Source organism: Podarcis raffonei, chromosome 2, assembly GCF_027172205.1.
Source record: "Podarcis raffonei isolate rPodRaf1 chromosome 2, rPodRaf1.pri, whole genome shotgun sequence".
Taxonomy (NCBI): Eukaryota; Metazoa; Chordata; class Lepidosauria; order Squamata; family Lacertidae; genus Podarcis; species Podarcis raffonei.
The window spans coordinates 90,583,941-90,609,504 of record NC_070603.1 but is presented as its reverse complement, the minus strand read 5'-3'; the positions used below and the strand labels follow the sequence as shown (position 1 = coordinate 90,609,504).

General features: G+C 42.5%; 1 protein-coding gene across 2 annotated transcripts; it reads right to left on the bottom strand.

Moving 5' to 3' along the window:
* Positions 1 to 678: 678 nt before the first annotated feature.
* Positions 679 to 23,671, bottom strand: LOC128408429 (protein SSUH2 homolog). Of its 2 annotated transcripts, none has more exons than XM_053378117.1 (13): positions 23,539 to 23,671; positions 21,397 to 21,455; positions 16,542 to 16,643; positions 15,564 to 15,645; positions 14,493 to 14,622; positions 11,746 to 11,806; positions 9,650 to 9,774; positions 7,675 to 7,737; positions 7,102 to 7,184; positions 6,223 to 6,315; positions 4,496 to 4,601; positions 2,584 to 2,697; positions 679 to 1,115 (listed from the first exon to the last, which is right to left on the bottom strand). In XM_053378117.1, exons 1-13 carry the CDS (start codon positions 23,559 to 23,561, stop codon positions 975 to 977), a joined length of 1,182 nt encoding a protein of 393 aa, XP_053234092.1. In that variant the 5' UTR covers positions 23,562 to 23,671; the 3' UTR covers positions 679 to 974. The 2 variants fall into 2 exon arrangements, with proteins under 2 accessions (XP_053234092.1, XP_053234093.1); XM_053378118.1 differs by lacking the exon at positions 23,539 to 23,671 and adding an exon at positions 19,142 to 19,911.
* Positions 23,672 to 25,564: the final 1,893 nt, after the last annotated feature.

The window sequence follows — 25,564 nt, the reverse complement described above, 5'->3', positions numbered from 1 at the left end:
ACCGCCGGAGCACGATTTCTGTTCTCATCCTGAAGCAAAGTTCTTAACCCGAGGTACTATTTCTGGGTTAGCGGAGTCTAACCTGAAGTGTCTGTAACCTAAAGCATCTGTAACCCGAGGTACCACTGTAGATGCTAGATGCCTTAATACTGGTACTTAAACACAGAGGTTGTTGAGCACCAGGTACTGGGGCATTTGATCACAGCTAAGACTCAGGTTTCAAAACATTTTCTCATTGAATTCTATGTTTACAATAACATCAGTGCATGCTATATGGCGGCTACAGCTATGATCCTTCAGATCAGGCATGGAGAATCTGTGATCCTTGAGGAGCTCCTGGGCCACTTCCAAGCAAGCATGGCCAATGGTAAGGGATGGTGGGAGTTGTAATCCAGCAATACCTGGTGGGCCATAGCTTCTCTGACCTTGCTATAGACCTTGCTAAATGTGGCACTTGTACAATCAGATACTGAAATGGCAGGGAGAGGGGATCTGTTCTAGTATAGGAGACAAATGAAAAATCTGTCCCTCAATCCCTCACTTGCCTGACCTTCTTAGTTAAGAGGAGGAACGCAAATCACTGCAGAGATTCGTGCAATATGATGCCCAGTGCTCCAGTGCTGGAATATATTTCATTCTGAACTGCTTATACTTCCACAAGAAGTTTACAGGATGCTAATGCACAACCACAAGAAAGCAAATGCATTGAATCCTCTTTCGTACATTAGAACAAATAGTTTCCTTCATCTCCCTAATTGAAAGGCACAGCCAATGCAGTCATGTATTAGAGACAAATGTCCGGTGTATAGCACCCACAATCAACTTTGACCGTGCTGAACTATGGCTGAATCCCTAAATATCATACAGAAAATGTCCTTCAGCAAATAAAATAAAATAAAAATCTGCAAGTTGCTGTGAAGAACAAATAACAGGGAGCAGCTGTGTTGCTGAATGCCGCCAAAACTGTCCTCATGTCACATGATGGAGCAGCAGCACTTTGCTGGATAGTCTTTGGTATATACTTTATTCTCATTGCCAAAGATGTAGAAGGAATAGACTCTCTCTTTCCATTCATAGTCAACCTTTGTGAGTGGCACCAACTCAACTGTTTGTTTCTGAAAAAAAGAGATATATAATTCACTGAAAAACCTGCTCCAAAGAGCAAACAGGGCTGGACCTACCATTAAACTCCCTCAGGTGGCAGATGCTGAGCAGCAGTGGTAGCAGTCCCCTGGCTGCTCCTTCTAAGCACCCCTGAACACCAGACATTCCCCTGTGTTGGAAGCCACAGTTTGTATGCCACATGGCCTGTTCTCAGCGACCTAAATTAGCTTGCTACTTCAAATGCTGTGGAGGATGCCATCCCATTTCTGGTTTTGTAGTAAGATTCAGCTGCCAGTACAATTGGCTTCTACACATCGAATAGGGAAGATGTTCCATCTTGCCTTTTGCTTCAGGCAGCAAAATGTCTTTGCCAGACCTGAGCTTAACTCTGTTTCTTTAGAATAACTTTTATGCCCTGCCTTTCTGTCTTTAAAGAAGAGCTCCCACAAGACACCTGTGTGTTGACCCACAAATAGTTCCCCTTTGTTAGCTAAAGGAAGAAAATACTTGATATCTCCTGTGCCAGGTAAGAGATTACTCACCTGGTTCACTTTAGCATCCTGTATCTCAAAATAGCTAAGAGTTGAGCATTCCACACAGACAGCAAAACTCATGGCGAACTATCTGATATTCAGCTCATGGGTTGGATTCAGTTCAGAGGGTCATCATTTGTGTAACACTGTAATACCCATAGTTCTAGTATGCTGTGGAATAGTTATTGAATGACTCCATTGTTCTTCCCCCAGCTTGTGGTGATGAGTTGAAACTCATATGACTTCACATGCAATTACATTCACTGACAAGCCTATTGTGCAACTGTTCATGGCCGTGACAATTTTGACCTTATTGATACATACATCACAAGGAAGGAATTTCAGAAAAGCATTATGGGAAAAACTATTTCCTTTTGTTTTGGAACATCTGCCTATTGGTTCTCACAGGTCCCTTCCTCCCCCCCCCCCTTTTCTTAAAAAGATTTTTTATTGATACAACAAGAAAAAAGAAAAAAACACAAATTCTAAATTACACACAGGAATAACTATAGACACATAATTTTCTTAGCAAACAATATAACATATATTGGTCTTAACACTAAAGACCCAACCTCCCGGCTATTCCATATTTTGATTTCCTAATACTTATTGCCAATACACACTTTTATCATAATTAAACTTTGCATAGCTTCTGATGCATGCTGAAGATTCACCTCTTCACCCTGGCCTTTGACACATGACACATGTGTTTTCAAGACCCACTCTATTCCTGCGACTGCAATTCGTTTTAACCATTTCTTATTCTGATTTTTAAATTGTTGTATCCCCTCCCTGGGACCTGCTGGTGAAGATTGGGTAAGACATTTAATAAATAATAATGACATAGTAGAAGAAAAAGAATAAGAAGAAGTTATGCCAAGTTACGGACAAGAAACAAACCCTAATCCTTTATTACAGGTATCCATTGATTCCATTTTCCACCTACCTGCCTCAGGACTCTGTGCAATCCTTCTGAGGTAAACTGCATATTGTGTTGTGCAATGAATGCTCGGGAATAGTCCTCAACTAATGGCTCTGGGAAATCAACTATGGGAAATACCTAGAGAACAAATAAAATACACTGCTATATTCACATTTGTAAAATATTGTTAAACTCCCAAGAAAAACCCAAAAAGTGGTGGCGTTGTTGTTTTGGGACAGAGATGAGGAACCTTGGGTCCAGGGGTCAAAAGTTAGCCCTCAGGGCCTCTCTGTCTGACCCATGGGGCTCTTCCCAGTGCCACACCCCTCACAGACGCTGCTTTGCACCTTCCTTGAATTTTATGATTGGCCCAAGGATGTCCTTGGGCTCTTTAATGCTCCTTGCTTGTCTGCATGGAATACAGTATAGAAGCAGGGTGGATTTAGGGCTGTGCTAGCAGTACACACACACACTGGGTGCTGAGCTGAGGGGACACCGTCTGATAGCCCGAGTCGCTTGGCTTTGTGAAGGTGGTGTTGGGCTCTGATAGAGTCCTAGAATCTTCCTGTCTCCTTCCCAAAGCATAGTTAGTGCCTTCCCAGCTTTGGGAAGGAGGTAGGAGGGCTCTAGGACCCTGCCAAACCCTCATGCTTCCTTCTCAAAGCCCAGTGACTTGCTTCCCTGCCTTTGGGAAGGCAGTGCGAGGATGGAGGGGGACAAATTTTGGTGTTGTACAGGGCACCGTTGTACCCAAATCCACCACTGATAGAAGACAGGGTTTTGCTGCACCAAATACTTCTGTATAAGTGGGAAATTTAACAGGTGCTGCTTCTCCTGTCATTGTTTGCGGAGGAAAACGCACATTGAAAATTCCCTTTCAATATAGCACTCAAATTCACAGTCAGTTGTTCTTTCTGGCAGTATCCTGTGATTGCCCTCATCAATCTTTTTAGGCCCACTTTTGTTTGGAATAGGAGTACCACATCATCTGCATATAGTAGAAGTGAGATGGCATGAACACTTCATTTGTTCTTTTAGAATGGCAATGACACCCACATGAGAGGTGCCAGAATCCACCCAAGAGGTGCTGGAACCGAATTCTGGCAAGTTCTGGCTGGGGAAAAACCCCCTGAGTATAGGGCATATAAACACCAAAACCAGCCCAAATACTCTTCTTTTGCATGGGATAACAAAAAAAAAAAAAATCGACATAGGAAATTCCCATCAATATTTCCAATTAAAAAAACAAATCCTTCTCACCTTATAGTTTTGATAAACAGACATTTAACTGCTTACCTGGAGCTTATATTTAAGCTCCTATTTAAAGTGTTTCCATAACCTGAATGACCTAACTTTCAAAAAATGTTTAGTATATGCATTATGTTTAGTATGGTAAAACGGTAAAGGTAAAGGACGGTTGCGGCACTCATCTCACTTTCTGGCTGAGGGAGCTGGTGTTTGTCCACAGACAGTTTTCCGGGTCATGTGGGCAGCATGACTAAACTGCTACTGGCGCACGGAGGATGAGTGCCAGAGCCCACAGAAATGCCATTTACCTTCCCGCCACAGTGGTACCTATTTATCTACTTGCACTGGCACGCTTTCGAACGTCTCAGGGATTCCAACTGCCAAGCTTCCGATCAACAAGCCCAAGAAGCTCTGTAGTTTAGACCACAGCGCCACCCACATCCCTATGTTTAGTATATGCACTATGGCACATCCATTATGTGGCTATAGAACTGCACTGCAACATTTAGAGAAGAGAAGGTTTTGAAGGAGGGCTGTGTTTTGGTTCACAGATTATTTCAGAAAGTGTGAATTAGGTAAGTTTAAATGTGAACTGAATTGAATTTGTCCCCCATCCCGAGTATATCCACACCCCACAAAAGAAAAACAGCACCCATGTCCCCAGGCTATTTGGTTGAATGTGGCTTACCAAGGAACCTTCATCACTAACGATTTCTTTCCCAGTCACTTCTTGCAAATGGTGAACTGGGAAGCCAGAATTCTTGTCTGCTACATGTTCTAAAACATTGTTCTTCCTTTTGAGAAAACAGAAACGAAGAAGACACATTTGCTTTCTTTTTCAGGCACACATTCGAGGACAAAGTAGGCTGGGCAAAGCGTAACAGTGCTGACCTCACAACATCCAGCTCCTAGACAGCACTGAAAAGATAAATTAATACGGCAAACCTGCATGTCTTCCCAAAGTAAGCCTGATTGATTTCAGTGAAACTTAGTTCTAGGTAATTGTGTATAACTGCAATCTGAATGACCTGATACCACAATTTCCCACATTGCTTTTGGATGACTCGGAAAATGTGTTTTGCTTAGCAAGGAATTTTGGCTCCAGTGATTTATGATGAGGTGAGATGAAAGTGGGGGGGGGGGAGAGAGACTGGTCTGTGTGTGACTTGGTTGCTCAGTCATTTGGAGGTTTTTTTGTTCGCTCTACTAGCATTGCTATGGGAAAAATTCATGGACCACTAGAATAGCCTTGTATTTAACTATTTGTCTGGTCTCTAGACAAGAAATTAGATGCAAGTGAGTAGGGCCAATCAGAAGATGGTAGCATGAGGGCCATTTCCCCTGGGCCTTAAACACAAAGAGAGCCTCAAATTTATACACTAGTTAATCTTTTGGTAGGGCTGCCATACGTCCAGAAATTCCCGGACATCTGAGCGGTGGGGTGGGGTGGGGGGAGCTCAACAATTCTGGCAACGCTTTTTTTAGCATTTGATGCACAGTTTGTTTTTATGAGCCTCAGACCATAATGTGGCACACTCAGCTCAGAGCAGCAAATATGAATTCTGATTTGGAAAAAGACACAAAATTGCTAACTGATATAGATTTTGTCATTTTTAGAGTTTAATAAAATCAATTATAAAATTACTATTTCTGTTTTTACACACACACACACACACACACACACACACACACACATATATATATATATATATATATATATATATATATGTGTGTGTTAGAGAGAGAGAGGTTCTCCATGGCCAACAAGGAAATATTATGGGTCTGGCAGAAGACAGATGGAGCTCCCTGTTCCTCATCTACCAGTCAACTTTCCTTCCCTGCTGGCTGTAGAGGAAGACCAGTGGGGAAACCAAGTGGGCTGGTGGGCAAGCGATGGAGAGACCTGTCCCTTCTATGCAAGCCCACTTGGCAATTTTAAAAAGCCTAGTAAGAGGCTAATAGAAAAATAACAACAAAACAGCCTAGTAACTTTCTTGGATTTCAAGTCCAGCAGTCTGCATGGTGAAAAAAGGAAAGAAGTGTCAATTGATGTTCTCTGTTGATGTACACTGGGCATTCCTAGCATAACGCTTAATATAGCAAAAGGTGCAAAAAGTGGGGATGGGCCACGGTTCTGTGGTAGTGTAGCTGCCTTGCATGCAGAAGGCATCAGGGTCAATCCCTGGCATCTCAAGGAGAGACCGGTGTTTGAAACCCTGGAGAGCCACTGACAGTCAAAGCAGACAATACTAGATAGAGTAATGGCCAGATTCCATATAAAGCCGCTGTAAAGATTCCTAGTACTCGGTGATGATCTCTGCTAATACCATGCCAAGGGATCACTCGAAAATGTTCAAGGGTTATAGCAAGAGCACAGCTTCATGGAACTCTTCTTCCTTTGGCTTTTCAACTTACCAAGTTATCGTAAGTTCGGTATGAAATAGCAAGACACCGCTCCCATTGCAACGGTAACACTTCAGCCAGCCATTGCCACGGCAATTGAAGCAACTGTGGAAGAGGAAGGTGGGAAAACAGACACACACAAAATGGGAAATAGGAAATGTGCACATACTTAACATTTAGAAGCAATATAATTCTTTGCATATGGCTAGATTTTTCTAAGTTGAATAGTTTTTAACAATTTCATCGTTACTATGGACCAACGCTAATATTTTCAGGATGGTTTTCTGGTTTCAGTGCCGCTGCTGTAAAATGGGCACGTTGATACAGATGATCACAGGGGAGGTGAATGAGGGAGAGAGTGCTGAGAACACTGCATGTCCCCCCCCCAAAAAAAATCACAATTGATCACAAATTCCCCTTTCCAAAATAACAGGGTGGGGTGGGGTGGATGAGCCAATTCAATAATCTCCTGCCATGCAACTTACTATAAGTGGTGTAAAGGTAAAGGTAAAGGGACCCCTGGCCATTAGGTCCAATCGTGGCCGACTCTGGGGTTGCGGCGCTCATCTCGCTTTATTGGCCGAGGGAGCCAGCGTACAGCTTCCGGGTCATGTGGCCAGCATGACTAAGCTGCTTCTGGCGAACCAGAGCAGCGCACAGAAATGCCGTTTACCTTCCCGCTGGAGTGGTACCTATTTATCTGCTTGCACTTTGACGTGCTTTCAAACTGCTAGGTTGGCAGGAGCAGGGACCGAGCAACGGGAGCTCACCCCATCGCGGGGATTTGCACCGCCAACCTTCTGATCGGCAAGTCCTAGGCTCTGTGGTTTAACCCACAGTGCCACCCACGTCCCTGATACAAGTGGTGTGACTTACCACTTATTCACTTACCGATTCTTTCCTGAACCTGCGCACCATGAGCAGATATTGCTGTCCTCCTGTGAACCAGTCCCACCACAAGCCGAACACTTTTTCTACATTAAAGGACAAAACAAAATAATCAGGCATGCATGTGTGTTTATCTTTGAAACTCGCTCTTACTATTTGGAGAGTTGAGTGCACATTTGCCACGTTAGGTTGGTTGTGATTTTACCTACGAACAGAATGCAACAAGTGTGCCTGCAACCAAATGTTGCAGTGTATCCTCCAGTGAGTGCTCCTGTTCAGGGTTCCACTCTCTCCAAGCTGGGCATGTTGCATAAGAAGAGCCGACTGTATCAGACCAGTGGTCCATCTAGTTCAGTATCCTGTTCTGAGAGTGGAAAACCAGATGCCTTTGGGATACCCAAAGCAGGACCAGAACATGAGAAAACTCTCATTTCCTGTGGTTTCCAGCAAACACATTATTCATATAATTTAAATAAAAAACAGTTCTTTTATGTTTTGAATCGAAAGTAAATATCAATTGCAAAAAAACCCAGAAATTTCAGAAAAGAATTTGGCAATGTTTCCATCATACAATACCTTGCCAGTTCCTTTACAAGGCTGACACATAGTTTCACCACGTCTTTTGCAGTTTGGACAGTCCTGAAATCAAAGCAAGGAATGAAGTATAACTGGAAATGATTTGGGAAACTTATTCATTCATTCATTTAAGCTGCCCTTCATCATATGATCTCAGTGTGGTTCACAGAATAAAACACAGGATAAAAAACAAGTACATAAGTAAAACAAAACGGCAAAACGAAACATCTGCAATGTAGAAGTGTGGGAAAAGCAGACAGGGAGGAGTAGTCTCCCTCTATAACCATATATATATATTCTACTATCTATGAAAAAGTCTATGCTTGAATCAACCCAAAATCTTTTCTCTTCTTATGATAGAAATCCCTAAACTACAGTCAACTTATTCAATGTTATGATCTCATTTTAGCAAGACATCCTATAGGTGGCTTTATTTAAAGGTGTAATAAAAGGGGGAGAACCCCCGAAGCAGGTTGCAGTAGTCTGTTCTCACTTAAATCTGGCACTTCTGTTTCTTGATATCAACCTTTGGTTTCCACTTTCCACATTAAAAGAAATGACATGGACCAGCAATGCTATGATAAAAGCAGCAGTTAGGAGCAATGAGAGTGGCAGGACATGGTTCAGACTGAATCAAGTGCTCAAAGATTTCCAGTTTCCTCAGCATGGAGAAACCTATTGAAGTGAGGCATGAGGTGTCATTCACATAATGTTATTAAGCACTCACTTACTTTCCATTGAACTTAAATGGTAGATTTGCACTTCAGCACCAACTTAAGATAAATTGATTTCAGTTGCCCACTTAGAGGATGTACCTAGACTGTTGGATTTTAGCATGGAGACACCACCTAAATAGTTTTGGTTTTTGTTTTTGCGCCCGCTTTAAAAGAAACCACACACCCTGTGTAAAAAAAATATCCATGCTTTGTTCTTCTGGGTGGATACAAATCAGTTTTTCACGGCAACTTGCCCATTTGAAATGAAATACACACACCAGACTATATAAACCAAAGGGGGAAAAATACTCCCTGCCAAATCCCCATACGTTAAAAAAAACCCAACAACTTTCTCCACTAATATATTATCTCGCAGTAAAAACAATGCTCTCTGCCAAGATCATAAACTGCGGGAAGAAGCAATTAATACCAGGTTGGGGGACGCTGTTTGTTTCAGAGTATTTAAAGTAACTGGTTTCAGAAGGGGTGCAACTTGTGCTAAGTTAAGCCAAAAGCACTTTGAATTTCTCAATTCTATTTTATTTTGCTTTTTATGATATATTTTCTACGGTGCTGCTGTAATTTCAGTAAGTTCTGACCCAGTAGTGAGCCCTGACCCATCAGTTCAAGGTGAATAGATCAGGAAACCTGAGTTCAGTTCAACCACTGATTGCATACATAGCTTTAGTCTTGAAGAACCAGCAAGGCAGAAAGCAGAGCCCATGAGGCAGGGTGAGGCAGCCACCTCAGGCGTCACCCCACGAGGGGGACTGCTCCACTGCTCAGCTTCACCGCTGGTTTCCCCAGCCTCTAGGGGCAGAGAGAGACCAGTGGGAATTCTCTGTGGAACACCTCCCCTCCTGTCTCCTGAAGGGAGGAGCTGATGGGAAGCACCACTGCTTGGGTGGGAGTCAGGATCTGAAAAGGATGCCCCCTGCCCAGCAGGGGAGACTCTACACACAGTCAGGGAAAAGGCCTTACAGAATTTGCACCCTCACATCACAGAGGCGGCAGCAGGATATTTCACCTCCAGCGCTGAAACACCTCAGGTCTCCCCTGGTGAAAAATGTCAACAAGGCCGTAATACCATGCATTCTTCTCCATCTTGTTCTATTTGCTGCCTGCCTTATAGGGAGACTCACAGAAATAAGCCCTATTGAACACGGTGGGTCTTATTTCGGAGGAAACATGCACAGGGTTGCATTGTAAACCCCACTGAACTCCTGTCTAGAGCAGCCAATGGCTTGTTGTTTACTTACCTCTACTGAGTAGGAATGGGGCACTGGAATATGCATTTCACAGTCCGTAAACAAAGGAGGTTCATCCACTGTTATATCCCATGGGAGAGGTGGTATTCCAACAGCAAAGGAGTCTACAAATCCACCTGGAAGAACAGAAGCCACCATAAAATTAGTAAGAATGATGTACCCCACCTTCAATGGCAAAATGACAGGTTGACAAATGACCTGCCATTACTAATGTTTGTCTCAAAGTGGGTATTCTGGGATTTTTCAACCAGAACAGCAGCTTTCCCTGAATCATCGGTGCTGCTTAAATGTTTTTCAGCAGAACAATACAACAGAACAAGTAAATATTATGGTTTTCTCCCTTGAGAGGCCCTAGAGCAGGAGAAACCAACATGGTGCCCTCCAGTTGTTGATGAACTATAACGCCAATCATCCTTGACCACTGTCAAAGCTTGCTGGGGCCAATGGATGTCATAGCTGAACAACACCTTTAAACCCATTTTTCATGTATACTAGCGTCTCCTTGTACCCTCCAGATCTTGTTGGACTCCAGTTCCTATCAACCCCAGCTAGCACAGCCAATGGTAAGGGATGATGAGAGTTGGAATCCAAAACATCTGGAGGGCAACAAAAAGGGGAAGGCTGATCTATACAGATACCAGAATGGTATACAGAGGCATAAAACAAAACAAGACAGTACAATAAAACAAATACAGTATAAACATATTATGGCAACAGCAATAGCAGAGCAGACTAATAACCACCAGTGCAAAACTTTAAAACGCATAGATTTTAATCTGGCATCTGAAGGATTGCAATATTGACACCAGTGGTACTCCTATGGGGAGTGTGGTGCTACCACAAAAAGGCACTCTCTCTCATTGCCATATAACAAATTTCCACTGAGGAAATTCCTTCTCTGAAGAAATTAAGGCAGATGAATGTAGCGAAGGGACTGAGTTGCCTTCAGGTATTTTGAGTCAACAGCTCTAAATAATAGAGCTGTATGAAAGGTAACCCAAAACTCCCTATTCTCTGGTCCCAGTACGATTATTATTTTTAAATGCTCTTTTTATTATGCATTTGATGTTTAGTGTTGACTGCTTTCACACTTGATTGGTTTTATCAGCTATTTTTATCAGCTTTAAAAAAAATTTTTTTTTACAATTGTTGCTGTTTTTATCATATCCTTATTATCGTCGTTGTAACAACACACTGCCTATGTGTAGAAAAGCAGGATTTAAATTAAAATTATAACCAAATAATTAAATATTTTGAGAAGTATGGGAGGCCTTTGGACTACACAGTTGGGTACCGTTTCCTTCTCTGTCTTTAGAGAGCAGAGAATGGCTGAATCGGAAATCCCGTTCTGTGGAAAACCTATGAAGAGTTCAAGAATCACCATGGGAACTAAGGAGCCTGTACTTTTCAGTCTCCTCTGAACGGCGTGAGATAGTACAATGTTAATTATGCTTCTGCTGCATTAAATAATTTGCTCCCCTCCAAAGAGGAATATGAGCAGTCTTTGTTTTCCTGAAAGGAAGGATGTCTAAATCTTTCACACCCTGAGCTCAAAGTAAGCTGATTTCATTCTAACTAGTGGTATATGAGGAAATATGACTCCTGTCAGCAGCCTCACAACTGTCCTGCCCACAACCTCACAACTTCTGCTGGAAATAGAAAGAAAAGAGCAACCTGCTTTCTAAATTGGAAGATGTGTAGTAATTATGTTAGCTTTACTTAATTGCAGATTTCCCTCTAGGAGCTCAGGACACAAAATATAAAACGACCTTCAAATTAGGACAAAAGAAAGAACAATGGGCCCAGTTCACCTACATTGCTGAGGGAAATTTGAGCACAGGTCTTTCCAGAAACTTCCATATGCTAATCACGATGCCCCTCTTTATATGGTAGCTGGAAAGGTACACAGTAACAAGCTATCAGAGAAGGAAGCTTAATTTGGAAGCTGGAAAAGTATGAGGTGCCAATCTCTCTGAGAGAAGAAAACTCTATCTGGCCCTGTTTGGTAGCTGGAAAAATATGAGGTGGCAATCGCTCTGAGAGGAGAAAGCTTGGACTGGCTATCTTCTCTTTCATGTGCGACTCACCATCATAAAGCTCACTGGCCACGTGGGTGTCTCTCATTTCAGTGAAAGTTTCCAGACGATACTGAGGATAGGAGGAGAAAAGAAAACCTATCAAAATTATAACATAAGGGTATGTGGAAGTGGACTTGAAATGGTTCTTTTTAAGAAACGAAACCTGCAAATGAGAAATGTCGCATGGAGAGCTGGCTTCTCAATTGATCTTAGCCAGAGCTCAACAGGGTGCAGCTCTGTTCTTCATATATTTAAAGATTTAGCCCTAGAGTATGTGAAGAGATTATAGACCAACTTCTGAGTTTGTACAAATACTTTCCTTCACTGTTAAATAACTAAAACCACCCCTCGCACATCTGGAATTAAGAGCAGCGGTGTAAATTATTGAGCTTTGCCTTGTCGACCCACAGCTCATCCTTTAACCACAGCCATTTTGTATGAGAAGTAATTTGGAAAAGAAAAGAAAGTGTTTATAGAAGCAGAAAGGGTCCTATAAAAATACTCGATCAGATTCCCAGAAAACAATTGTATGGAGACCATCAAGGTCCTGGGCTTTCTCCAGTCCAGCACACTTCAGCTTCAAACGCCCAACTCTTCTCTTTGGATTCAAACAGCAACAAGCGTTTCTCTTCATGAACTGAAGGGTGTCACCTTCTCAAGGCAGCATGGAGAGATTTCCAACCGTGCATGAACATTAATGTTCTTTTGTTAAATTCTCTCACCACCCATTCAGTTATCTGGTTGAAAGCCTACACACACAGCAGCTCACGCAGCCAAACTCGTGACAATTTTATATTCTGGCAAAAGGGGGAAAGGTCTATAGATGGTGCTTACCCTGTACTTAAATTGCACAAGTGCTCACAGCCAGAATCCATTTTCAGCACTGAGCCTAAGCCCCAGACTTTTAACACCTCTAAGCATGCACAGAACGAAAGAGGTCTATGTATTGTCCACCTAGTCCTAACCCAAGCTGTCTACTTACAGCTAGGAATGGATTAAGCTATCTATTTCTGGTCCCTATTGCTTTTGCATGTTTTTATTCATAATCCTCTTCTATTCCACTTCTGCATTATTATTTTTGGAGTGGGGAATTTAAAAAGAATTCCCCCCCCCCAAAATATGCATTTTTCCTCAGTATACATAGATATATTTAAATGCATACTACATTTAAAAATATTTATCTCCTCAAAAAAAACCCCTATGCATTTAAATAATATATTTTGATACATTTAGGCTGCAATCTTATACATGGTGACTTGCAAGTAAGTCTTGCAGAAGTCAGTGGGAGTTAATTCTGTATGCATGCATATGGCATGAACTGTGCTACAACATTTGAAGAATAGATAAGGGAAATTCCATTCCACACAAAAGGTGCGATCAGATCATTTTCTATAGGGATTTGCAAATATTGAATTCTACCTGCTACTTGATCTTTTTTTTTTTTTTACTGGAGATGCCAGGGATTAATCTTGGGACCTTTTGCTGCTAAGCTGTTGTCCCTCTCCAGTCCCTCCCTAGAGATGGAAAGAAATGTGATCTTCTTCCGTTCTCATTTTAACACAACCTACCTAACCTGTACTCGCAGAAACAAAAATGGAACTATTCTTTGAAATTCTCCAAATTTTGCAATGCAGTTCTGCAACACAAAAATGTGTACCAAAAATGCATATGCAACAAGAAAGTGTGTATTTAAAAATGTATATATAGGTGAAATAACACACATTAAGAAAAGCATTGTTTTAGGCAAAATGGCTTACAGAAATAGGTCTAATCAGGCGAAATGCTGGAGAATTTCCACGAGGAAATTCTTTTTAAAATAAATTGCAAACTAATATGGGAATGCGGCAAACTGAATTCAAGTTTGGAAAAATGAGAGATGGACAGAAATAAAAACTGGCAGAATTCATCCATGCCAAGTCCCACTGCAAGTTGACATGCCAAACTTGGGTCCCTACACCAGAAAGCAAACCATTAACATACTGTGCAACTGTAGCTTGTACCCACAGAATTAAGGAGAAGGGATTTCGAGACACATGCTCTGGCTCTCCTGAGTTGCCACTCTGATACCTTTCTAGATTTAGATACTACTTACATCTTCGTTCTCAGAATTAGGTATAATTTCAACATAACAACTAAGTCAAAAGTGTGGCTCTATTTTTTTTATTTTTAATAACCACATCTTTCGGAAAGAACTCTCGCACCACCACTGACTCTTATATGCGTACTCTGGCATTTTCACAATGAGGAGTAAAGGTTTTTAAGAATGCATAAGAAGAGACCTGCCAGATTAAGCTGATGCCCCACCTAGTCCGGCATCTTGTTCTCATCATGGTCAGCCAGATACCTATGGGAAGCCCCAAAAACAGGACCTGAGTGCAACAGCTGTCTTCTCCCCACTTGTTCCCAGAAACTGAAATTCAGAGACAAACTGCCTCCAACAGGTAGCTAGAACACAGCCATTGCATAGACTTCTCATGCCAGCAAATCCCTCTTTAAGAATTAACTATTGGTTCCAACTGAAAAGATACCTGCTTTTTCCCAAGAACATTTCCTATACCTGACAGTCATGGGGCATACCGAAAACACAGGGAAATGCAAAGTGGTGTGATGTTGGGGAACCTGAACATTCAGTTATCTTGACCTGAGTGGCTCCTAGGGAAAAACCTGAGAGTAGCTGAGCTAAACCTCTGGCTTGAAGCTCACAAAGCCTGATTTTCAGGAACGGTCACTTCGCTTTATACTACTATGGTACATACTCTGTATATGTTGAGAGGAGTGAGATTCTGGACTTTCATTTGCTTTGCAGGGGCAGTGCTATAGCAACGCTTACTGGCTGCGTACTGTAGGAAGGCTTCTTTAACATCTTGCTCAGAAGCAAAGAGGACACTGGGAAAGGAAATCAAGACATGTTTCAGTTTGTAGTACTTGCTAGATAACTTTAAACTTGGAATTTATAGCCTTAAAAATGCCTGAACATTAACAAAATTGGAACAACTTCAAGGGCTGCTTTGGACACTTAGGATGTGTATTTTGGGGCCCACATTATTTCTGCAATTGTAAGCTGTTTTAAACTGTTTATAATATTGTGTTTTAATGTTGTGAACCCACCTTCAGACCATAGGGTGAAGGGCAGGTAAAAATAATAGCAACATGAAGGTGGTAACACACAGTCAACCCTTTTAATAGTGATTGCTGTGAGGCCATTGGTCTATCTAGCTCAGTATTGTCCCTCTTGGGCTTGCCGATCAGAAGGTCGGCGGTTTGAATCCCTGTGACGGGGTGAGCTCCCCTTGCTCTATCCCAGCTCCTGCTAACTTAGCAGTTCAAAAGCACACCAGTGCAAGTAGATAAATAGGTACCGCTGCAGTGGGAAGGTAAATGGCATTTCCGTGTGCTCTGGCTTCCATCACAATATTCCGTTGTGCCAGAAGCAGTTTATTCATGCTGGCCAGATGACCCTGAAAGCTGTCTGCAGACAAACGCCAGCTCCCTCAGCCTGTAAGCAAGATGAGCGCAGCAATCCCAGTCGCCTTTGACTGGACCTCACCATCCAGGGGTCCTTTACCTTTATACCAGAGGTGCCTTTCAGGTGTTGTTAAACTACAACTCCCATCAGCACCAATCAGTATGGGCTAATGGTCAGAGTTGTAGTCAGACAAAATCTAGAAGCACCACATTGGCTATCTCTGGTCTACACTGGTTGGCTGAAGCTCTCCACGTCTTTTCCAGTCAAGATTCCACCCAATAGTTTTAACAATCTCGTAACTTTATCTTCTTGGCACAAACAAAAACAACATCCAGAAACAATGATTAAAGAAATGTCTTACTTTCCCTCTCTTAGATATGGAGGGAGTCCCTCATATTCTTCACAGGACATGTGAGCAGGTATATCAGAAATGGACCGGTTCTCTGCCATGGAAAAAAGAAGATATATTTGTAGTGTCGGTCCTTTCCAATTAATTTGTTTCCTAGGTGCAACTCAAGGTGCTGGTTATTACCTTAAAAGTCTGAAGCAGCTTGGGCCAAACTACTTGAAAGACTGTATTTTTTTTCATGATAATTTCCCTGTCCAGTAAGATCAGTGCCCGCTCCCCAGCCCGGCATGCGCCATTGCTTTCCAAGGCACAGTTGGAGGGATTGCTTTTTCCGCGGTGGCTTCCAATAAAGCAACTTCAGGAGTAGGGTGGTGTTAAGGAGATAATGATTCAAGATGGACCACAGAACACTGGAGCAGACAGTGCCCTAAGAGGATGTCATCATCCCCTTTGTCTTCTGTCAGCAATTGTAAACAATCTTTTTAAAACTAGCTTTTGGTTGTTTTGCTCCTAAATATATTGATTGTGAGTGCAGACCTGGTGATTTGTCAGTTCTTATTTTGTTTATTAGGCCTAGAACTTCCTCTCTCATCACCATTATCAGCCTCAGTTCCTCAGACTCCTCTCCTGCAAAAGTTAGTACAGGCACTGGGATTTGCCTGTGAAGACAGGTGCAAATACTTAATTCAGCTTCTCCGCAATCTCCTGATTCTCCTTTGGCATTCCTTTGATTCCCTTGTCATCCAAGGGTCTAACCATCTTCCTAGATGGTCTTTTGCTAATATATTTAAGTAATTACTTTTTTGTCAGCCTTAATATTTTTTAGCAATATAGTCCTCAAATTCTTTTTCGGTATCTCTTACTGTCTGCTTGCACTTTTCTTTTCTTTTGTCAAAGTTTGTGTTCCTTTTTGTTCACTCCATTTGGACAAGACTTCCATTTTTTGAAGGAAGCCTCTAATAGCTTGGACTCATGTAAATGTCAACTCACCAGCATCTGCAACAGTTTCCTTTTCATCCTCAGGGCTGTTGTCCATCATCTCACAAGGAGGGGCAGAGGCTCCTTCCCAGAGAGATGAATTACAAGATGCACCTAAAACACAGAAAGATGATACAGAACAGGGTAATTCACAGAAGGTTCCTCCAGATGGGTTTCTTTTTGCAAGTGTATGCATCAACAAATTATTATTATTATTAGTAGTAGTAGTAGTAGTAGTAGTAGTAGTATTAACTTATTTATTTATACCCTGGCTTTTTCTCTGACGGAACTCGAGGCACCTTAGAGATAAAAATAAGAACTGCTAAAAACATAGGAAAAACCCATCATTAAAACAATTAAACATATATATTTATATATATATGTACTGTAATCATTTGTATTGGTGTGGGTCTGTGTATATGCATATGTGTGTGTGTGTGTGTGTGTGTACACAAATGATTACAGTAAAAACAGCACAGCACCAGCCCTTTCATTAAAAGCAGTCAGTTCCCAAAAGCCCATTAGCACAAAGGCATCTTCAGCAAGGAGGGAGCCAGTCTAACTTCTCTAGGGAAGGAGTTCCAAAGTCTGGGTTTGTGATGGTTTGGTACTGGGCATCTGCTCCTCCTCCCATTAAATAATTGTTCTTCAGTATTTCCACATCGTGGAGTGTGCACTAGCATCCTTTGGTTCCTTTCAAATTGTTACTGCCATCCTTCCTCTTATTTTCAACAATAGAGGTGTGCTATGATGCCATGCCACTCTGCTCTTTTGCACAGTCCTCCATCAGTGACAGATGTGCTGCTGCTCTTCTCCTTTGCCTGCAGCAAGAAATCCAGTTTTTGATGCCTCCCTCGCTGCAACCGGCAGCTGGACAAAGATGCTGGAGGGTACGGAGGAGGGAGAGATGGAGGGAAAGATCTACCTGTTCCCCACTCCTTAGTTGTTTCTGTACCCCCACTGATGCACACACTCACACACACACCTACCTCCCCTTAACTGCAAAACAAAACCCTAACAGGCTCAGCCAGCCACAAAGCTTCTTCTTTACGCTCCTGACGCAAGCCAAGCAGCAAAAGAGAGTGGGCTATTTGCACTATGGCGCCGTGCCAGCACCACACTATTGCTCTTGCATTTTTAATGCTCAGGCTCTGATGGCCGCGCTTAAGCTGTGTTCAGTTCCACACACACACAAAAAGCATCAACAGGAAGTATGTGGGAATGGCTGCATCATGAAGAAGCAACTTCAGTTTGGCACATTGCCATGAAATAATTCTGGTGTTAAAAGTTTTGGGATCTTTGCTGGAAGCTACTGATCATGCGTGGATTGCTATTCAGACCATGAGACTGCCCTGAAAATTTTGAAGGCAAAAATCAGCTTGAATACAGGAGTGTGTGTGACCACCCCAATAGCATCATGAGCACAAATCATCCTGAATGCACCTGTAAAATATCATCTGTAGGGCCCAGCATTTCAAGAACTCGTCTCCCTTCTTAAGTGCATGTGATAAACACAGTGCAAAGATGATTACTACTGGCTTTGTAAGTCCAGTGTTTTCCAACAGGTGATGTGTTGGATCTCGAAAACGGACTGTCAAATCAACCAGCTACAAGAAAATCCCTTTTTATCTGAAAATTCTCAGTTTGTAAAATGGAGAAAAATAATCACCTAATTCGTGAGGATGAAAAGGTTCAGGGGAAAAACCCTCTATTAGAATTATTTTAAATGGACAGTGCTATTGAAATGGAACACTGAAAAAAATAGAGCCTGCCTAATCAATTACTAAACTTTGTTCAACACCATACACTTTCTTAAATCATTCGGTCTTGGGAACGCCTGCAATCCCTTTGAACACCAAACACAGGTAACAACAGTGCTATTTTTCTAGAAAAAGAGGTGCGGAATTCACCATGAACACCTCCTTCATTCTCTTAGAATGGCAATGGCACCCACATGAGAGGTGCCAGAACTGAGTTCCTGTGAGTTCCCCCTGAAAAAGCCCTGGGTAACAGTATACTGGATTGATCCTGACTGTGAATACAATTATTAAATTCCTGTGCTGAACAATCAAGAGATTGATCGGAAGATAGATATGGATTAGATAGTCGATAGAACATACTGGAGCAGAATGGGAGAGGTTAAAATGAAGTCAGAGGCAGTTTTTTCAATTGATGCATAAGTCCGAACACCACTCATTTTTGGAAAATAATATACAGATATTGGTGTGGTGTGAAGATTTTCTCTTTTAATCAAATGGAACATACTGTCAGCTCCCTGAATCAAAGTCATCTACTTGAAATGAGCATGATTCCATTTTAGTCAGACAGCTTATGCCGAACCCTAATTTGTTTGGCTGCAATCGTATACACACTTATTTGGCATCAAGCCCCACTGAACTGAATGAGACTTATTCCTGAGTAGACATACAGTAAAGGATTGTGTTGTTAGTAAATAAAATCTCTCCCTCCCCTCTCTCTCTCACACAGTTTACATACAGAAACTCCAGGCTTGACTTACTTTTTCAAGGCCTCTGTAGGGGGGGAACTTATTTGTGAAGCTCAAAACATACAGAAGAAAAGGAAACATGCTAGAGAATGTTATTCTTACTTACATAAGCTTCTGGATGTGTTATGGAGTTGATGGTTCTTTCCTTTATTTCAGTGCCTGTCTAGTTCACACCAGTTAGGATATCCCTTTTTCTGTTTTGCACAAGCTGCTGTTGCTAAAAGGAGCACTGGGTGAATATCCCCAGCTCTCTCGGTTTTGTTTTCGTTTCCTTACTTTGATTTCAAATGGAAGGTTCAGTCTTAATCAGCTCTGAGTCTCCCACCCTATTTGTGTGGAACCATTTACCAGCGGCACTCCAGAACAACTCTGAAGTCTAGCTCCAGCACGCTAGATACCACTGCTGAATTTTGCTCTAAACAATTCCTAAAGAAAAGAAGATGTTTGGATTTAAGCTCCTCTGTCTCACATACCAGGCATGCCTTTTCTGTTCCAGCTGCCTCTCAAATGCTCTGTTCTGCGCATGGAAGATTCCTCGAATAAAACTCTTGTTTCCAAAGAAGCCTAAGGCATTAGCCCAGAGAGTGTGAGTAGGCCGATTGCTGCTATGGCCAAAGTATTTTTCACAGCGTCAGAGGATGAGTAAATATTTGAGCAGCAACTCCTTTTAACAGCTTTGTAAGGTGCAACGCTTGAGGAGGAATGTGTCAGTGGAACTTTCTGAAGGAGAACCGATTAAGTATGTGGCATTTCACAACAAACGTGGTTAGAACATTAGAGGAAGTGCTTGAGAAAATATAGGTGGAGCTTTCTGTTCATCATCCACAGCAAACAGGGGGCATTTCTGCAATAGCACATGCATCCAAGTATTTTGTTCTGAGAGCAGACAGACAAAATGGTGAGAATCTCATTTTGAAGGTATGAATGTATTTCAACTCTCAGAGAGAATGTGCTTAAATTGTCAGATTTTCACAGAAAATTTCACATTTCACAGAAAAGTCTGTCCCGATTCACATATGACTAGAAACTATGGTTTTCTGCTACAAGAATGTGTCGTAGTGAACCTCCCCCCTCACTGTGCATAAGGGAGCAAGATTGAAAATGTCTACTTTCTGTTTTGAATATACAAGTCATACCTCATGTTACGTTTGCTTCATGTTACGTTCTTTCAGGTTACGTCCCGCGGCGACCCGGAAGTACTGGAAAGGGTTACTTCCGGGTTTTGGCGCTCGCGCATGCGCAGAAGCACAAAATGACATCATGCACAGAAGCAGTGAATCACAACCCGTGCATGCGCATATGTGCCACTGTGGGTTGCGCTTTTTTCATGTTGCGAACGGGTGTCCGGAATGGTTCCCGTTCACAACCAGAGGTACCACTATACTGCTGTTTCTCGTTGACAGTATGCACACTATACATTTAAAGCAGATTTAAATCACACGCACACACCCCAAAAATATTGGGAACTGTAGTTTGTTAAGAGTGCTAAGAGTTTTAGCTCCTTGGGGGGGGGGGCAAACTACATTTTCTAGGATCCTTGAGGTCATGTATTTTAAATGTATGGTCTATATGCAGGCATTATATCCAAACTCAGAAAAGTGTAGCATATTCTAGCTGTAGTTAGTCCAACAAACAAACCAAGTTGCACTAACATGCTCAGCACAATACTACCATGGAGTAGTATATGGATTCAATGTTTTTGTATTCTTGGAAAATAATATTTGGCGGCAACAGTGGGGGGGAAAAGCCAAATCTAATTAAGCAATATTGGAGCTTTTCTGCTTGTTGGGATGCCATTTCTATAACTGATATTTTGTTACGGTCTGTGTATGAGGAAAACAAAATCTAGGAGAGAGGCATAGAAATCGGGGGATGGGGGGAATGCTGGAAGGAGGAAGTTGTTCTGAAAAGTGCCGACTAACATTATAGAACAATCATGTTAAAAATATAAAACGTGGCTACTGAGATATAAATGAAATTAATAATAGTATTTTTAAAAAAATTATTATTTATATATTTGGGCTATAGCTCTCTGGTAGATTTTGCATGAAGGTTCTTCAGCCCCAGACATATCCAGTGAAGGAAAGGAATTTCCCCTGTCTGAAATCCTGGGGAAATTAAACAAGCACCAGCAGCCATTCATGGCCACTTGTGCCCCAAGTCAAACAAAGTTCAGTGATTTTCCTATACAATGTATACGTGTATGTCGGCTGCACTGCCACCAGCCTCTTCTCTCATCTGTTTTCCACAACAAGCAACCCGGAGACTGTAAATACCCTGCCCACTTTGTAGATTTTTCATTGGAAACTGTTTTCAGATCTTATCTCAGCCTAGGGCTGGCTAACTCTAGGTTTGCCTTACCTTGTGCAATCTTGGGGGAGAGGACACCGTCACTTCCATAACTTGCACAATTTCCGTCTCTGTTTGAAAGCAGGCACACAAAAGAACGTCACTTAACTACTTTTCAAAGAGTTGGATCTTTCTGACTCAACGTGACAGTCAGCTGTTCCCCAAGGCTATAAGGTAGGGCAGTTAAGCATGCCAGACTGACAGGGCACCTTTGGGATATTCCTGTCCTGTGACTGACGGCGCTGTATGCCTTGAATGTACAGATAAGGAGGCATGGATTTTTCCATCGCGAAGAAAAACAATTGCTTATTGTACCACAAATCATTACCGACTTCCTGAGCCTGTGCAGATGGTCAACCTGGGTAGAGAGCTGGGGGGGGCTGGGGGGGAGACAGAGTTTCATCTGTAGCCCTGTCCCTACACCCAGCACAACCTTCTCACAGAGAACACAACTTCTACCCAGAAGCCTGTGCACCTACACCCTAAAGTACCCTCTGAAGGTGTGATCTGGATCCTGCAGGAGCCAACATACATTCAGGTACAGTCAAACCTTGCTTCCCGGACGCCTCTGTGATCGTATGTTTTGGCTCCCGGGCGCCGAAAACCCAGAAGTAAGTGTTCCAGTTTCCTAACGTTTTTTGGAAGCTGAACGTCCAGCGCAGCTGCCACTTGAGTGCAAGAAGCTCTTGCAGCCAATTGGAAGCCCTGCCTTGGCTGTCAAATAATTTGGAAGCCTAACGGGCTTCTGGAACAGATTGTGTTCAACAACTGAGGTTTGACTGTACAGTGGTACCCCGAGTTACAGACGCTTCAGATTACAGACTACACTAACCCAGAAATAGTACCTCGGGTTAAGAACTTTGCTTCAGGATGAGAACAGAAATCGTGTGGCGGTGCGGCAGCAGGAGGACCCATTAGCTAAAGTGGTGCTTCAGGTTAAGAACAGTTTCAGGTTAAGAACAGACCTCCAGAACGAATTAAGTTCTTAACCTGAGGTACCACTGCATATGAATACACAAACCGTTTCCCACGCTGATGTTACAATCAAGGGCAGAGGCTAGGGGTTAGGGTTACCAGGCAGAACTACAATTCCCAGAGCAGTTTAACAGCTGACCTCACTTTTCAGGGAACTCAGGGAATCGTAGCACGGTGAGGGGAATAGGGGGGTCTCCTAACAACTCTCAACTCCCAACAACCTGTAGCAAACTACAGTTCCCAGGATTCTTTGAGGGGAGCCATGGCTGCTTAAAGTACTGTGATACTGTTTTCGATATATAGTGCCATTGGGGCCTAAGAGAGAAGGCTGGCTAGAACCCTTCTGTCTGATATCTAGTTCTCTACATGCAGGTGGTCTGTTTTTTTTCTATGGAGGGTCATTCAGCCACAACATTCCCCTACCTGCTGTCTAAGTATGGCAGCATATTGCCCAATTCACCTGCTGCTTATCTGAACCACTGCTGAATTAACAAAAAATTTCGCTTAATAGAAACAGAAACCGAAAGCCATCTTCTTAGCTTGAATACTATCCTATGTACCACCAGTGATCACAAATCCCCCAAATGTGGTTCTTATGTAGCCAAAATCACACCATCTACACATATGAGGGAGAGGTATCAGCTGGCTGAACGTACAAAAAAATCTTCAGCGAGGAAACACCCTCCCAGTCCAGTAAGGACTGAGCATGCTCAGTGGCCACAGAACACTGACTTGGGGTAGGAAGGGACAGGAAAAAAGGAAAGGGGTGTCTGGAGTGTTTGGATTCCGGAACAGGAGGACTCCAGACTGTAGCATTTTGTTTCAGTTCCCACGGATTTGCTCTGTCCTATGTAACAGATTATGAAAAAACAAAACAAATTGACAGAAAATAGAACAGAACAGGTTGTTATACCAGGAAGCGAAAGCATTTCCAGCATATGGGTAAAAAAAGAAAAAGAAAAATCTGGCATAGGGTTCCACTTGCAACTCTATTAAGAAATACACTGTGAATTGTATTTTATCAGTGCCAACTAATGTACTGGAAATGATGAGTCCTCTTTACCTCCTCATCTGTTGCCGTTACTGTCGAATTTGTTTTCAACATTTATTTTTTTAAAAATGTATCACATATGGCTTTATTTAGTAGAACAAAATTGTTTTTGTTAAATAACAACTCACCCCATAAGCAGGTCTTTCTCCATCGCTACTGAAAGGCAGCTGTTGTTGTTTTGCTGGGTAGCGGGGAGAGAGAGAGAAAGTTCCTGCTTCCCAGAAGGCCTTTCTTTCTGCAGAAGTTGGTATGTTTGTCGGAAGTTTACAAGGACACATGTGCACAACCCCTGTCAAATTGCAGCTCGCTGCTCAATTGCTACATAACGCTGAAGAAGAAGCGGCGGGAGGGGGGCTGGATTGTACTTTCTTTAAGCAGGATGTTGATTGTGTAATGGCAGTTCCTCTTTTTCGCTGGCATAGAAAACCTTGGAAGATTCAGGATCAAGTTAACTGGCCTTGCAGTTAATTCCATGTTGTTGCTGGCTCTGGAAAAAACCAGTTGTACACATAGAAATCCAGTGACATCATTACTGACCAAATACTTTTAGGAAGAACACACATACAGTGGTACCTCGGGTTAAGTACTTAATTCGTTCCGGAGGTCCGTTCTTAACCTGAAGCACTTTAGCTAATGGGGCCTCCTGCTGCTGCCGCACCGCTGAAGCACAATTTCTGTTCTCATCCTGAAACAAAGTTCTTAACCTGAAGCACTATTTCTGGGTTAGCGGAGTCTGTAACCTGAAGCATATGTGACCTAAAGCGTATGTAACCTGAGGTACCACTGTACTGAGTCTTGAGAGCAAAGGGGGCTCTTTTAGTTGTGCAATGCAAATTTATTTCTTAAAATCCTAGTTGTTTTAAATGTTAAATGTCAGGCAAGCATCAGCCATGCCTTATGAAGTATTTTATTCAAAGCTGTGCTTTGAATAATGGGTTGGGTTGAAATATGGGTTGGGTTGTCATTTCACATGTACTTCTGAAAGTACATCCTTTGAGTTGGATCCTGAGGAGCTTCCTCTAAGCCATGGGAGATGGCTGCCAGTCCAGAAGTAAGTGTTGTGGTCCCAAACACACAGGTGTTGAATTCCAGAGCAGCAAAATAGGATCAGAGGGTCCAGATGCAGGTGAGTAGCTAAAACAGTAAAAGGGACATCCCTCTGGATCCACCCCACTGAAAGCAAAATGCACGGACAGATGGTGTCCACACTCCTGTGTACATTCCAGTGCACACAGATTAATTTTGTGGCCGTTCAAAACCTCGGAGACACAAGAGCTGTTGTCACACAAGAGCTGTTGTCAGGCCCTAGTTAGCCAGGTTTTGAGGCTGGCGGTAACGGGCTGGCAGTCCACATGAGCCAGAACCTATAGTGAACAAATATCAGAGGGCCAGAAGCAAATGCTTGGCACAGACAGGGGTCAAGGTTCACAGAAGCAAGCAGGGATTTGGGCAGTGTCTCCACACCAGGAACAAGTTGGTCAGACTGAGCAACAAATTGTTGTTGTTTAGTCGTTTAGTCGTGTCCGACTCTTCGTGACCCCATGGACCAGAGCACGCCAGGCACTCCTGTCTTCGAGCAACAAGTTAGGTGGAGCTTTACTGGGCCTAGAAGACAGGGGAGGACCCTGGGAGTCAGCTGACCCAGGCAGAGTGATGCTGTGACCTAGGTGGTACCATCAAAGCAAAGAGTTTAATGGTTCAGAATCTAATGGTTCAGAATCCAAGGGAAGCTTTATGGTTGACCAACTAAATGCATTTCATAAAGCTGCAGTGTTACAAATTAACTATTCAAAATCAACAATCCTGTTCTCTAATAGAGACATAGCAGGAGAAACCAACAACAAAGAGTTTAGTTTGCTAGACTTGCAAACAGGGATATCTCTGGGCACATAGAAGACTTGAGTTACAAGCCCATGACACACAACTGCCTAAAAATTGCGTCTGCTGATTTATGTGTTTGGATGCAGATTTAGGCTGACTTAGGTGGGAGGAACAAAATTCTGGCTCTCACTATCAGGGATTTCTCTGAACGATGGCTTTCCTAGCCCCCATCTACTGTCTGTGGATTGGGTCCTCTACAAATGAAGAAGGAAGATGCTGTAGCTAGGTTCTCATGGCACTGCGATTTGCAGTGTGCCCAGCTGCCATGCAGAC